We start from the raw sequence: 14,002 nt of genomic DNA on the forward strand, positions 1-14,002 counted from the left end.
TTAGAAAAATCTGAATTCTAAAAATTTAGATTATAAAAATCTGGACTATAAATATCTGAATTACAAAAATCTGGATTATAAAAGTCTGAATTATATAAATCTGGATTATAAAAATTTAGATTATAAAAATCTGAATTATAAGAATCTGGACTATAAAAATCTGAATAATAAAAATCTGGATTGTAAAAATCTGAATTAGAAAAATCTGAATTCTAAAAATTTAGATTATAAAAATCTGGACTATAAAAATCTGGATTATAAAAATCTGAGCTATAAAAATCTGGATTATAAATATCTGAATTATACAAATCTGGACTATAAAAATCTGAATAAAAAATAGCATAGATTAGAAAATTTGGATCAAAATATTTTACAAAACAGTTCCTGCAAAACAAATATTTGTTCAAATTGGGGAAAAAATAGATAAATGACAAATAATGAGAGAAAAATGGACAAAAATGATTGAATGGTACCTTCATCCTCCTCCTCTTCCTCAGTAGTTACATAAAACCAGGACTACAGTTATTCCTGATATCGTTTACAAGGTAAATCTGTTTGTGGTTTCAGGTCTCTCAGCAGAGCCATCCTGATAACGGATTCCTCTGTTCTTCCTAGTGACTCAGATCAGCAGGTAAACCCCATAAACCACCCCTGGTCAGTCTGTTTGGACCCAGAACTTAGTCCAGGTTCAGGGTCATTATGTAGACCAGAACAGTACAGGTTCAAGGTCACCATGTGGACCAGAAGGGGGGTGCATGAGAGTACTCAGACCAGATAAAGATGCTGAATTTTTAAAAAATGTTAAAATGATAGAGGTGATCACAGCAGGAAAGCTAGAGCAGGTGTATCATTGATGGTCTGTAAGGATTCTAAACCAGAATACCTGATCTGGTTTTCGAACCTTTCCATCATTTTTACCACTGTGTATGTATTACCGTATTTTCTGGACTATAAGTCACACTTTTTTTCATAGTTTGGCTGGTTCTTCGACTTCAATATATGTACACTGCACAAAAAAATCAAGGGAACACTAAAATAACGTCCTAGATCAGAATGAATGAAATCTTCTTATTAAACACTTTGTTCTTTACACAGCTGAATGCGCCGACAACAAAATCACACAAAAATGATCAATGGAAATCAAATGTATTAACCCATGGACGTCTGGATTTGGAGTCACACTCCAAATTAAAGTGGGAAAACACACTACAGGCTGATCCAACTTTAAAACAAGTCAGAATGAGGCTCAGTAGTGTGTGTGGCCTCCAAGTGCCTGTAGGACCTCCCTACAACGCCTGGCCATGCTCCTGATGAGGTGGCGGATGGTCTCCTGAGGGATCTCCTCCCAGACCTGGACTAAAGCATCCGCCAACTCCTGGACAGTCTGTGGTCGACGTGGTGTTGGTGGATGGAGACATGATGTATCAGATGTGCTCAGCTGGATTCAGGTCTGGGGAACGGGCGGCCAGTCCATAGCATCAATGCTTCGTCTGGCAGGAACTGCTGACACACTCCAGCTACATGAGGTCTAGCATGGTCTTCATCAGGAGGAACCAGGACCAACTGCCACATGCTGGTGTGTATATATATATATATATATATATATATATATATATATACATACATACATACATACATATACATATATATATATATATGTACATATGTACATATATATATATATATATATATATATGCATATATATGCGTAAAATTTAACATGTTTTTAAATGTTGATTCATACTGACATGAGCCAAGGAGTAAACATTACCGTCTACAGCTGCGAGAGGGCGCTCTCGGCTATACTTTGAGAACTACGGTTTTTGCTGCTCCTGTAATACTAAAAACATGAACTAAAACATCAACTTAGTCAGCTGAGAACGACGGAACACAAACTAAATGCCCCGAAGAAGAAAATCTTGTTCTGCAGGTAGGAAAACACGCAGCTGAACACGGTAACCGAGCAGCAGTTGGAGTTGTTTTCAGCTAGGTGAACCTGCTTACCGCTAACTTGCTTGTTACACAACAGAATACACGCACTTGTAATTAAAAACAGGTTAGTCTTCAGCATGACTGGTTCCCCGATCAGCTATTTCACTAAAACATCACTGACTTCTTGCAGGTTTCCATGGTGACCGTTCCTCCAGAGGAGGCAGGATGCCCAGCAGTGAAGATAGTGGAGCTGTGTTCTTCCACGATGACCTGCATCCCTGGAACATGTGAGTTCATGTCACTGAGCGCTCAGCGGAGGCTCCGCCCTTGAGTTTCACCTGCAGTTAGACGCTGGGCATGCTCAGTGGTGGCTCTGTCTCGAGTTTCATCCATCAGTCTTCTCAGTAATTTTTTTTACTCCACAGTTCTACAGACTGGGGTCTGTGTCTGTCCAATCTCAAATGTGTTCATAAAGTTATTTTGTGTTCAGATTGTTTATATTTGTATTGAATCAAACACACAGCTGATGACATCACAGATCAATAACTGCAGCCAGAGATCAGTATCCGTCTTGCATCAAAAACAGACAGCTGTCAGTGTGTTGTCATGGAAACAACCATCATCACCTGAAGTCCTGGTTCTGTATCTGTCCAGACTTAGTCCACCTCACCTGTCAGTCAGTTGGCTCCGCCTACGAGGACCTGTCACCATTGGTAACCAGGATGTTCAGCACACCGGAGTCACGTGACCAAGGTCTCACTCTCTCACACACACACACACACACACACACACACACACACACACACACACACACACACACACACACCTGTCTTGTCTGTCTTCACATGGACCTGGTTCTAAACAGGTTCTGAAGCTTGTTGACATAAGATCTGGCTTAGTTTTGGCTCCTGGTTCTATTCTATTCTATTCTATTCTATTCTACAGTCATTTAGCTGAGGCTTTTATCCAAAGCGACTTACATCTGAGAGGAAGAACAACATGAACTAGATGGACGTCATCATTAGGAGGTAGTCAGACTGCTGGGAGTCCAGGTGAACCCTGGTTCTCTCATGTAGGTCCTGGATCCAGAATCTTTGCTTTGTGTGTTATTTCTGACGAACTGAATACTGTATAAGGTTTCAGGTTCAGTTCTGGTTCTGGGACACCTGCTGAGGCTCTGGTCCTGAATTTGGACCAAAACCAGAACCAAAAAAAAATTGGGATCATTTTATTGTCAGTTCTTTCTGGACTGAACGCAGACAGGACCAGCAGGTTCTGTAGGTGTGACCTAACTGAGCTGTTCCACCAGAAACAGAACTAGATCAGACCAGATCGGACCAGATCAGACCAGACTAGATCAAACTGAACTTTTCCTCCTCCCCCTTCTCTGTCAGAGAGTATGCATGGATCATGGAGGAAGAGGAGGAGTCTTCCTCTTAAATCAGCTGATTGTTTTCAATCAGCTGATTTAAGAGAAGCTCCTTCATCACAGATCAATGGTCTTTCTGTCCTCAGACCACCGCCCGTCTGTCCTCTGGTGTCTCTACTTCAACATGGCCGACGGCTCGGCATTGCAGATGGAAGGTCGCCGCCTCCCGTCCAACGTACATGTCTGCTCTGGTCCAGATGGAGGTCTGGGACACGAGCACGCCATCCAACAGGTGAGTCTTGATCGACCAGCTGGACAAAACCTGGACTTAAGGTCTGGTTTTGTCTGGTTCCACAAGGTCTAGCATCAGGTCTGGTGTGTAAACATGTGGATCCTCTGAAAGTCCACCAGTTGTTTCCCCTGCAGTACAAACACCGACCAACCAGTCTCAAACCAGGACTCTCTGAGCCAGAAGAAGCTAAATTGTGCTTCATCATCACTGGGACAAAATTTCACAAAGACAAGGTTCCACCGGGACGAGGTTCCACCTGGACGAGGTTCCATCGAGACGAGGTTCCACCTGGACGAGGTTCCATCGAGACGAGGTTCCATCGAGACGAGGTTCCATCGAGACGAGGTTCCATCAGGACGAGGTTCCACCCGGACGAGGTTTCACCGTGATAAAACCACATTTACTGGAAAACTCCACTTCCCAGAGTTCCTGCCTGGGTTACATGGATCTGATTGGATGGAAAGTGGTGTCCGTCATTCTTGCTCCCAGATGTTTCCCTCCTTACTGTAGCTGGTTGGTAAGATGGATGTAACCACGGTAACATCAGCGTAAGTCATGGAAATCAGTCATGGAAAGGCCGGAGGTTCACCTTCCAGCGGGACATGGATCCTAAACATAAAGCCTGGGCTACGATGGAGGTTTCGAACAACACATAGTCATGGGTTAGAATGGCCCAAAGTCCAGACCTCCATCCAGTCTGAGTCTAGAACTGGAAGACCTGCAGCTGTAAATGCAGCAAAAGGCGGGTCCACAAAGCCTTGACCCAGGATCACGTATTTATCTACAGCTGTGAGCCGCTTTGCGTTGGTCCTTCACGTTAACTATAAAATATTTGTGGCCGTAGCGAAAACGTGGGAATGCAAACGTTTGCAAACCCCAAATCTACTAAAACCTCTGGAAGGTTTTTCTTTCAGCTCCGTCAATCTTTGAGCAGAAGACGTTGCTCCAGGCTTCTCTGCAGGTTTCTGCCAGACGGGAATGAAGCCTCTGGGTTGCCGTAACGTTTGCGGTGAGGTTTTTTTCCTCTGATCTTTCAGAGCAGAAACCCTAGAGATGATCTGCTCTGTCAACATGTCTGAACCTGGACTAAACTGGGTCCAGGTTTAGTCTGGAGCAGGACGCTACGGTCAGTCTGAAACTCGTGTTTGTTTATTATGTTTTTACTTGTTTTTCTTCCTGTTTCTTTCCTGAACCTTCAGGCCAAGTCCATCTTCCAGAAGATTCTCCCTGAGGAGGATTTCTGTCCTCCAGCTCCCAATCCTGAAGACATCATCTATGATGGTGAGAACACCTCCGCTTCAGTGGGAGAGGAAGACCAGGAGGAGCAGAACCAGGATCTCCAGAGGGACCAGGATCTCCAGAGGGAGGAGTGAGGAGAACCAGATGTCTGGCTCAGAGTTGCCTTCAATTGTTTGTTGTATTTAATTTAAATGAGTCTCATTAAAGATCAACATGATCACATGACCAGTTTCCTCTGCTCTCATTGGCTCCAGAATGTTGGTCCAGAACAAGGAGCTCTGGTGATTACGTGGTTCACGTGTGTGCACATGCACGCAGTACATGAGTTGGGGTGGCCTGAGTGAGGGTTTGATTCCGACTCTGCTTACTGGAATAATACGTTGTCTGCAGGAAATTTCCCCAGAAAAACTCCTGCATTCAACAGCAGGTCAGACCCCTCGCCTGCATCCCCAAACCACCCAGACCCCCCCGCCTGCATCCCCAAACCACCCAGACCCCCCCGCCTGCATCCCCAAACCACCCAGACCCCCCACCCAGACCCCCCCGCCTGCATCCCCAAACCACCCAGACCCCCCCGCCTGCATCCCCAAACCACCCAGACCCCCCCGCCTGCATCCTTTAGGGGTCTGACTTCCCAGCAACTGCCTGACTGACTCATTCTGACTTCTAACTTAAACCAACTGGATGAAAGGAGACAACGAGCCCCGAGCCATACAGATACCAGGAGGTCTGAGGATCCATCAAGCCAAGGTGAAATGTGAGGAACCACCACAATGCACAGGTCAAGTACCTGGAGCCTCACATCTAAACCTGAGCGCAGCAAAGCAGCCTACAGGAGGCGAACGCAGGGAGAACAGGAAATGCAGCACAAAAACTTCCAGATTTCTAAAAGCATGACTCCACCCACCAACACAGCAGCCGTGTCCTCAGAGGAAGTCCTGCAGGTGCAGAGGGACACCATCACGCTAGTAACCAGGTGGACAAGGAGTTGCAGGAAATAAAGACGTGTGGACAGAAATGAGGACAAGAATAAAAACATTGTGTAAGAATAAATAAAGGAAATCCTCCTCTTGTGTGTTTCATTAGCGTAGCATCACTTCTAGACCTCCAGCCTCCAGTCTGGTCCCGCTCTGCTGGACTGAAGGACCAAAGCTACTTTCCACACTGGCTGCTAGATGCTGGCAGCAGACTGGCTCCTTATTTATCTGGATGGGTTTTATAACATGAAGTTTTGTTTCACAATGACAGAACATGTTTTAGTGGTTAAGTTTCTTATTAACATCATCTCCCTTTTTCCTGGAAAACCTGGTTTCCCCCGAGCGTGGCTCTTAGGAGGATTAATATGGAATGTGTCTGTATTCATGTCTACAAACAGCTTTAATATCTAACATGTGGTGGAAGGTAATAGTGGATTGTGTACAAATGTCTCTCATTTCACATCATTTCTTGGTTTTATTCTGGACCGTTGGTGTCGCCGTTTCCTGTTTCTCCAGATTTTGTGTGTACGCCTGGGTCAGAGTTTGCATGGAGGAACATTTTCACACCAAATTTGGTTTTTATAAATTCCAAAAGCTGACTAGAACCGGCGCACGCTGGTTTCTGTACATACGCCAGCTTTAGACATGAGGTCCCTGGAGGAACAGGAGGGGCCCAGAGCCTCCCAGTGCTGTTTTCAGGCCCTTCAAACAGACGATCCATAAAGAGAAGGATCATGTGGCCTCAAGCCTCTAGAACATCAGAGCGGCAGAAGTTTGCAGTGCTGGAAACAGCCAAAGGAGGACGTGGGAAGGAGCATGGCTGCACCGAGAACCAGCAGGCAGTTACAATCCTAAACGCCAGGAAAGAACTGAAAGCCTGACCGAACACTGCAGGAAGAGCCAATGCACACCTTCACGGACCACCCGTCTGGAAGCACCGATGGGTCGGACCAGGATGTCGTTCTACACTCAAAGTGTCTATCTACCCAGCTGGAGCACCAGGAACCAGAAAGAACTATTTACACTGAACAAACTGCTGCCAGTCTCAGGTATATCTGTACAGCTTCGTTTTCTAGATGAAAACGAAGGACTAAATGGTTGAGCCTCCTCTCTGGCGTTGACAGCATCTCCACCTGCTGCCCACCTCCACCTTTCTGACCTGGTGATGACCACGCCGTCCCCACCAGACAAAACCTGGTCTAGTTTTTAACGTGGTCCATCAGGATCTCCGTCTGGTCCCGTCCTGAGTCGCCAGGTTTCAGGATAAAAGATGTTCAGGAAGTTTTACTGCCGTTGATCCAGCTGATCCACACTAACCCAGTTTAACTCGTTTCATGATGGGAACCCACCCTGCTCCACCCTGCCTCCTGGTGGAGGGACTGACATCACTCATGGAAAATTTATCATCAGGAGTTTTCAAACTGGGACTCGGGACTCCCACTGAGATCACAAGATAATTTTAGGGGGTCACCAGATAAATGTAAGATTTTATTTTTTCAATTATTAAATAAAGTTTTTGTTTTACCAGGGACGTCAAATTAAACCATTAAGGAAAAAATAAAACTTCAGATTAGCACATTCACACACGAGGGGGCGGAGTCTGAAAACCTCATCTGATGGATCAATAACTTGAGATTGAAGAGAATTTCTAACCCAAGTGTCTCCAGTCACCCGGTTTACTAAAGTTCTAGTTCAGATCACCACGGAAACTAAACTCTGCAGGTCATGTGACCATCATCATCATCAAAATAACTTCAATTTTTCCTCATGTGCTGCAATCAGAACTGATCAATAAGCTAAGATGTGGAACCCCTATCAGCTGATCAGGAATCAGTTTAATAGATCGGTTTCCAGCTGACTGATCACAACCCGATCAGCTGTACTGATGGACCAGACCCCGATCAGCTGTAGTGATGGACCAGACCCCGATCAGCTGTAGTGATGGACCAGACCCCGATCAGCTGTACTGATGGACCAGACCCCGATCAGCTGTACTGATGGACCAGACCCCGATCAGCTGTACTGATGGACCAGACCCCGATCAGCTGTACTGATGGACCAGACCCCGATCAGCTGTACTGATGGACCAGACCCCGATCAGCTGTACTGATGAACCAGACCCCGATCAGCTGTATTGATGGACCAGATAAACTCAGCCAGACGTGGATCTTAAAGTTTTTATTGAAATCTTTCCAGCTGTTTACAGACGGCGACCACGACGACCGCCCTTCCTCCTGGTGGAGTCTGACGGGATCGGAGTGACGTCCTCTGGACAGAAGAAGAAGAAGGAACAGGAAGTCAGTTACAGATCACAACACTACTCTTCATCATCCACATCCTCCTCTTCCTCGCAACAAACACTGCAGCTGCTTGAACGTTCCGTCCTGAAGACCAGGACCAGGTTCTAACGATGGATCCGGATTTCTCCGCCGGGTCTGACCGTTTCCGTCTGGACGACGTTGGAGTGGAGAAACCGTTTAAACGTTTTATCAGGAAGTTTTAACGATGATGAGCATCTTCATCGGGGTTTGTTTACATCTCTGCTCTGTAAACATCACTGATCACAAGGTCCGGATACAGATCACTGATCAATAATCAAGCTCAGGTGTTTCCATGGAAACGCTGACTGACAGAAAGACTATGATCCACTTAAATTTACAGCCTGATCAATCGTCAGGACATGATCGATCAGATCAATAGTTAATCATGGCTTCCTACAGGCCGCTCGTTTACATCAGCGCTGACGTTTACTCTCGGCTTTGTTTACATTAATATCGTAACCGACATCAGCTGATGAGGTCAGTCCTCCAGGTTCTTCTTTTCTGGTTTTAGAACCACGGGCGCTGCTTTCAGACCGACTGGAAACCAGAGACCACATCAGGAAGGAGAACACGTGTGTTACTGCGTCCGTGTTCTCATGGAAAAAGTTTCCCCCCAGTGGGGTGAAACATGAGGCTTGTGTGATGGACGACGTCTCAGCTTCACAGCACAAAGCGTTCAGGAACCATGATGCAGGTTAACCAACTAACCAACCGATGCAGGTTAGCCAACTAACCAACCGATGCAGGTTAGCCAACTAACCAACCGATGCAGGTTAGCCAACTAACCAACCGATGCTGGTTAACCAACTAACCAACCGATGCAGATTAGCCAACTAACCAACCGATGCAGGTTAGCCAACTAACCAACCGATGCTGGTTAGCCAACTAACCAACCGATGCTGGTTAACCAACTAACCAACCGATGCTGGTTAACTAGCGTAACTGACCGACTCAGTAACGTGAGCGGTGTGTTTGGTGGAGGTTAAACTCTACGGAGGACGGATAGTTTCTGCTCCAGCGACAGGGCACAAAGTCCTTCCTAGTCGGGGTCTGCTGGTCTGGAGCAGAACCTGTACTTAGGTCCAGGTGTGGTCCAGGATCATCCGTGTCAAACAGCAGCTGGAAGTCAGAGCTATCCAGACGTTTCCCGTTTTCAAAAAATTTTTTAAAACTTTTTTGAATGTAGTTTCCAGAAAGAAGCTGACCAGGACCAGGACCAGGTCCAGGTCGAGGGCCTGAAGCCCTTTATCCGTTTTTCTCAGTTAATATGAAGAATTTCTTTATTACGCACAGATTTACACAGAATTTACTTTGTTCCATTATTTCTAACGTTGTCAAAGGAAGAGGGCTGATGCTGATCTACCTACACCTGTACAGGTGTGGTTCTGGGTTGATGACGGCTTCCTGTCCAATGAGTGAAACCAGAACTACACTGGTACAAGTGAGTGGTCAGAGAGGAGTTTCCCATGATGCTTTGAGGTTAACGTTGCCATAGAAACGAGTCAAGTGCTGATCTATATGAGACATACCGATGCGTCCGATCTTCATTCCAGATCGAGCCAAAGCTCTGAGGGCCGACTGAGCTCCGGGTCCAGGTGTCTTGGTCCTGAAACAGGGAGACAGATCAGGAGTCAGGAACCAGGACTAGGTTTTCCAGCAATAACCGGGACCAGGTGAACTCACCTGTTCCCACCAGTAGCCCTCAGCTTGATGTGCAGCGCTGTGATCCCCAACTCTTTGCAGCGCTGAGCGACGTCCTGCGCCGCCAACATGGCGGCGTACGGAGAAGACTCATCTCTGTCGGCCTTCACCTTCATCCCGCCGGTCACGCGGCAGATTGTCTCCTTCCCGGAGAGATCGGTGACATGGACGAAGGTGTCATTGAAGGAGGCGAAGATGTGGCACACCCCGAACACGTTTTCCCCTTCTGCCACCTGAGGACCCAGACTGATGACCTGCTCCTCCTTCTTCTCCTTCCCTTTACGAGGTGCCATATCTGCTGAGGAGGAAATCATTACAGAGGGAACCCTGACTGAAGGATCACACAACCAACACCAGTTTCCCCTGACCAGCCAACAGAACCACTGTTCCTGCATCAGTTCTCTCCAGGTGACTTCATCTCTGAGCAACCAGAGGAGTCTTCATCACTTCGTTTTGAGACGTTCAGCAAGTCAGAAACAACCAGTCCGATGATGGAACCAGCAGGACGGATCAGTCACATGTAAGCTAACCCGGTCATCATTCAGAGGCTAACGGAAGCTAACTGAGTGCGACCGGCAGCAGCAGAGTCCCTGGCCATGACGAAAAACTTTAAACTCGCCTGTTTACCTAAAAATATGACTTACATTTCACACCGCCCTGTTTAATCTGAACGTTAGCTTTCCAGCACTAGCTAGGATGCTACCGTTAGCCTGTCAGCTTCGACCGCCGGCGCACAGGTACCATCCTTTCCTTCTCACCGGATTTACTTCAAAAATAAAAAAAAAACCTTCAGCTCTCTTGTTAAGGCTGATAGAAACTAAACCAACTAAATTAGACGCTAAAATTTGTAACACTGGAAGCCGCGCGCAGCTACAAATGGCGACTCTTCGCAGCATAAACAGAAAAGCGCGAAAGACAAATTTATCGAGTCAGACAGAAACAATTCAAACATGGACAGAGGCGAAGACCATCCGCGGTTCATGAGAACCTGCTTAAACCCGCGGATGGTCACCTGGAAGCATGATTAAAAACTGATAAAGAGTCCGAGCAGAACTCACCTGACGCGTCTCTTTACTGAGCAGAAACAAGAAAGGAAGGATTTCCGCTTCCGGGAGCAAAGATGATGAGTTCCGGCGCGGGAAGGCATTGTTGCCACCACGTGGGGGCAGCAAAGATGTGTAAAAGCAGCTCTGTTTAAAGAAATGAAAATGACTCTTATTACATTTTATTGTACATGAAACGAGCTTCCTGGGTACGCCTAGCTGAATAGTTGATGACTAAATAATAAAGGCGGACGAGACATCAAGCGTTCTGCTCCGCGGGCTTCTTTTAATTCTCGGAAAACAAATCCAACCGACCCGAAGAAGAAGAATCGGTTTCCGGTTCGAACGGCAACGGCGCCGCCATCTTGGTCCTGGCAAGCGGTGGAAGAGGACTGAACATGGATGTATTATAGAACTGGATAACGGACTGAAAATGGCAGGCACGCCGATTTTTCCCAGTGGCCACTCGTGGTACTGCAACAAAAAATCCCATGGGGCCCAAAAAGCATTTTTCCCATAGGCCACAATGGTAAAAGACACGGCTGTAAAACTGTTGACAGGACGTCTTCAGCTTTAAACACAGCTAATTACTAATCTTTCTATTCAATATTTTTAATTCATGGACATTTAATCCGTCAATTATTTTTCAAAAGGCCATAAAAGCCACAGAAAAGTCTCTATTTCTCCGGTGACGTCACGGCTGTGCACATGCACTGCCGAAGCGCGGTCATGCTGTGTCGGGAGCGAGGAGGACGGCTGTTGACTTCAATATGATGGGAAAGCTGTTCGTAAAAGTTAAGTTAAAGTTAAGTTTCTTTTTTCTGATATCGAGTAACTTAATACATTTGTATTCTTAATGTTTGATATTACATGCATGATAGTTCCTGTTTTTAAACGTATTGTGACCTAAATCCTAATTAGCTCTAGGTTGTAGTTACGACGGCAGAAAAATAACAGCTGGTAGGTAGCCGGCTACTTTAGCAAACGAGTTAGCTAACTGGTCCAGGAGAAACGTAGCTATCTCCACGTCTGTTTGTATGTTGAATGCTGTGGAAATCTTTTTGTCAAACCCGCCAAAATAAGATTTATTTTTAAGGCTAAATATATGTTTTTAAGGAAATGCTATACTTTCACTCTGCATCCGTCTAAATACCTTCTGGAGGTATTATCTTTTACAAATATATAGCTTTTAATAAAAATGATAATTTTTAATGATAATTGATAATCTTGGTGTCATCCAGGGAATAGCATAAAAATAAAGAGAATATGCATGGGTAGCACAATGAAATAATGCATTAACAAGGACTTCTAACATTTATTACAAAAGACGTGCCTGAAATTATTCATGAATAAAGGTAGGAATTGTAAGTCATTGTGAAAATTTGACACGGGATTATACAAATATACAATATAGACTGACTTATATTGGGCTATTACGAATCCCATATAGAAATTCATCAGATTAAAACAAACCATCATTTTAACAATTACTACACAACTTTTTCCACGTATATTATATCATTACTTTACATCGAGGTCCGATCGTGTGCCGTAGAAAATCATCATCTGAGTTTGTACAGCTCTCATACTGCAGATTAATGTCGTGACCGCGCGTCGCTGGATCAGGTCACTGGGCTGCGCATTGCTCGTTCACAGTGACGTGAAGCATGATGGGAGGTGACACTACTGCGCATGCTCTATGGGCCCAATATGCGGAAGTAACCCGGAAGCCTGAGAACTTTTTCGGCGTATGCGCTGGGTGAGCAGCTTCCATAGAAATGAATGGGCCGCCATTTTCAGTCCGTTATCCAGTCCTATAATACATCCATGGGACTGAAGGAGGGTTGCTGGATCTGTGGCGGGTTGGAGCTGAACAAACTGGACGTTAACACACTCAGAATGACTTTTTCATATGTTATTGCTTTTATTTTGATACCTCTTTAGTTAAATATGAGATCTTTTTGTCCACCTTTCAGCCAACTTATTTTATTCCAGACTTTCTCTTCTTGTTTTTATTTTTACTAGATTTAATTAGTTTTATATCTTGATAAATGGATTCAGGCATTAAGGGGTTAATGATTTGCATGTCATTGGTTGTTTATAGTTGTGTGTGTTCTTCTCCAGTATAAAGTACAGCAGATTGTTTAATCAACTGACTTTTCTGCTCCGAACCCGGTCCTCCAGGGGTGGTGTCCTGCAGGTATCAGATGTTTCTCTACTGCAACACCTGATTCCAATAAAATGGATCGCCACCAGCTGGTTTGTCAAGTTCTGCACAAGCCTGTTAATGATGCAGTCGTCTGAATGAGGTGTGTTGCTGCAGGCAAACATCTAATACCCACACGACACCGGCCCTTCAGGACCGGTTTCGGTGATCCTGGTTCAAAATGGTGAAATTGATCTATCTGGATGTATTGATGAGCACCTAATGATTCTTTCCTTCTTTCCACAGAGATCAATTATAGAATTATTATAATCATTATTTTTAGTGTAAACCAGAAGAATCAGCCATCTCCAGACTCCTGGTTTTACCTTTGATTGTCTTTTAGGACAATCAATTATGGATTTAACGGACTGTAAACCCAATAAACTGTATTGATCCTCCGTCAGTGATCATTAATGATTGTTATCTTACAGTTTCAAACCTTTTTTTTTCCATCATAAATTTGAATATAAAAAGCAAAGCAGAGAAGAATGAACAAATATTAAACATTTAATCCAGTTAGAACTGGTCTCATGGACCACCCTGACCTGACCAACATGGCCGATACGTTGGGGCGTAGCAGTGGAGTCGACTTCTACGTATGTTCAGATGTCGGATGTTATTTTATGTCTATCCAGTGACTCAGTTTGTGTAAATAAATCTGAGTTTCAGATGTTTTTACTCTGAATTCCTCTCCCCGTTAAAACATGTACACTTTATTTTCAGTATTTATGATTCAAACTTTAAGGGTGATGGCCTTTCTGTGTGGAGTTGGCATGTTCTTAGCGTGTATGCGTGGGTTCTCCGGCTTCCTCTCACCATCAGAAGACATGCATGTTAGGTTAATTGATGGCTCTAAATTCTCCCTAGGAGTGAGTGTGTGTGTGAATGGTTGTTTGTCCCCTGGTGAGATATATATATATAT

General features: G+C 44.9%; 2 protein-coding genes across 3 annotated transcripts in view; one reads left to right on the forward strand and one right to left on the reverse strand.

Moving 5' to 3' along the window:
* chm (CHM Rab escort protein) overlaps positions 1 to 14,002 on the forward strand; it is a 43,226-nt gene that overhangs the window by 20,459 nt on the left and 8,765 nt on the right. Inside the window, exons 13-18 of one of the 2 annotated variants that reach the window (XM_042008889.1) lie at positions 568 to 631; positions 2,123 to 2,219; positions 2,587 to 2,685; positions 3,448 to 3,593; positions 4,793 to 4,962; positions 5,944 to 5,949. In XM_042008889.1, the coding sequence (XP_041864823.1) occupies positions 568 to 631; positions 2,123 to 2,219; positions 2,587 to 2,685; positions 3,448 to 3,593; positions 4,793 to 4,962; positions 5,944 to 5,949 (582 nt within the window). Of the gene's footprint in view, positions 1 to 567; positions 632 to 2,122; positions 2,220 to 2,586; positions 2,686 to 3,447; positions 3,594 to 4,792; positions 5,055 to 5,943; positions 5,950 to 14,002 lie in introns of those variants that run through there. The other variant, XM_042008890.1, reaches the window with a different exon arrangement.
* On the reverse strand, positions 7,973 to 10,978 carry rps14 (ribosomal protein S14). Its single transcript, XM_042008921.1, has 4 exons — positions 10,890 to 10,978; positions 9,814 to 10,126; positions 9,660 to 9,736; positions 7,973 to 8,077 (listed from the first exon to the last, which is right to left on the reverse strand). The coding sequence occupies exons 2-4, from the start codon at positions 10,122 to 10,124 to the stop codon at positions 8,010 to 8,012; spliced, it is 456 nt and encodes a 151-aa protein (XP_041864855.1). The 5' UTR covers positions 10,125 to 10,126; positions 10,890 to 10,978; the 3' UTR covers positions 7,973 to 8,009.

The sequence above is a fragment of the Melanotaenia boesemani genome, chromosome 15, assembly GCF_017639745.1.
Source record: "Melanotaenia boesemani isolate fMelBoe1 chromosome 15, fMelBoe1.pri, whole genome shotgun sequence".
NCBI lineage: Eukaryota > Metazoa > Chordata > Actinopteri > Atheriniformes > Melanotaeniidae > Melanotaenia > Melanotaenia boesemani.

Coding starts and splice junctions, on each gene's coding strand:
- rps14 (XM_042008921.1), bottom strand. CDS start 10,124: ATGGCACCTCGTAAAGGGAAGGAGAAGAAGGAGGAGCAGGTCATCAGT. Junction 9,737..9,813: donor AGGGCTACTGGTGGGAACAG/GTGAGTTCACCT, acceptor TCCCTGTTTCAG/GACCAAGACACCTGGACCCG. Junction 8,078..9,659: donor AATGAAGATCGGACGCATCG/GTATGTCTCATA, acceptor TCTTCTGTCCAG/AGGACGTCACTCCGATCCCG.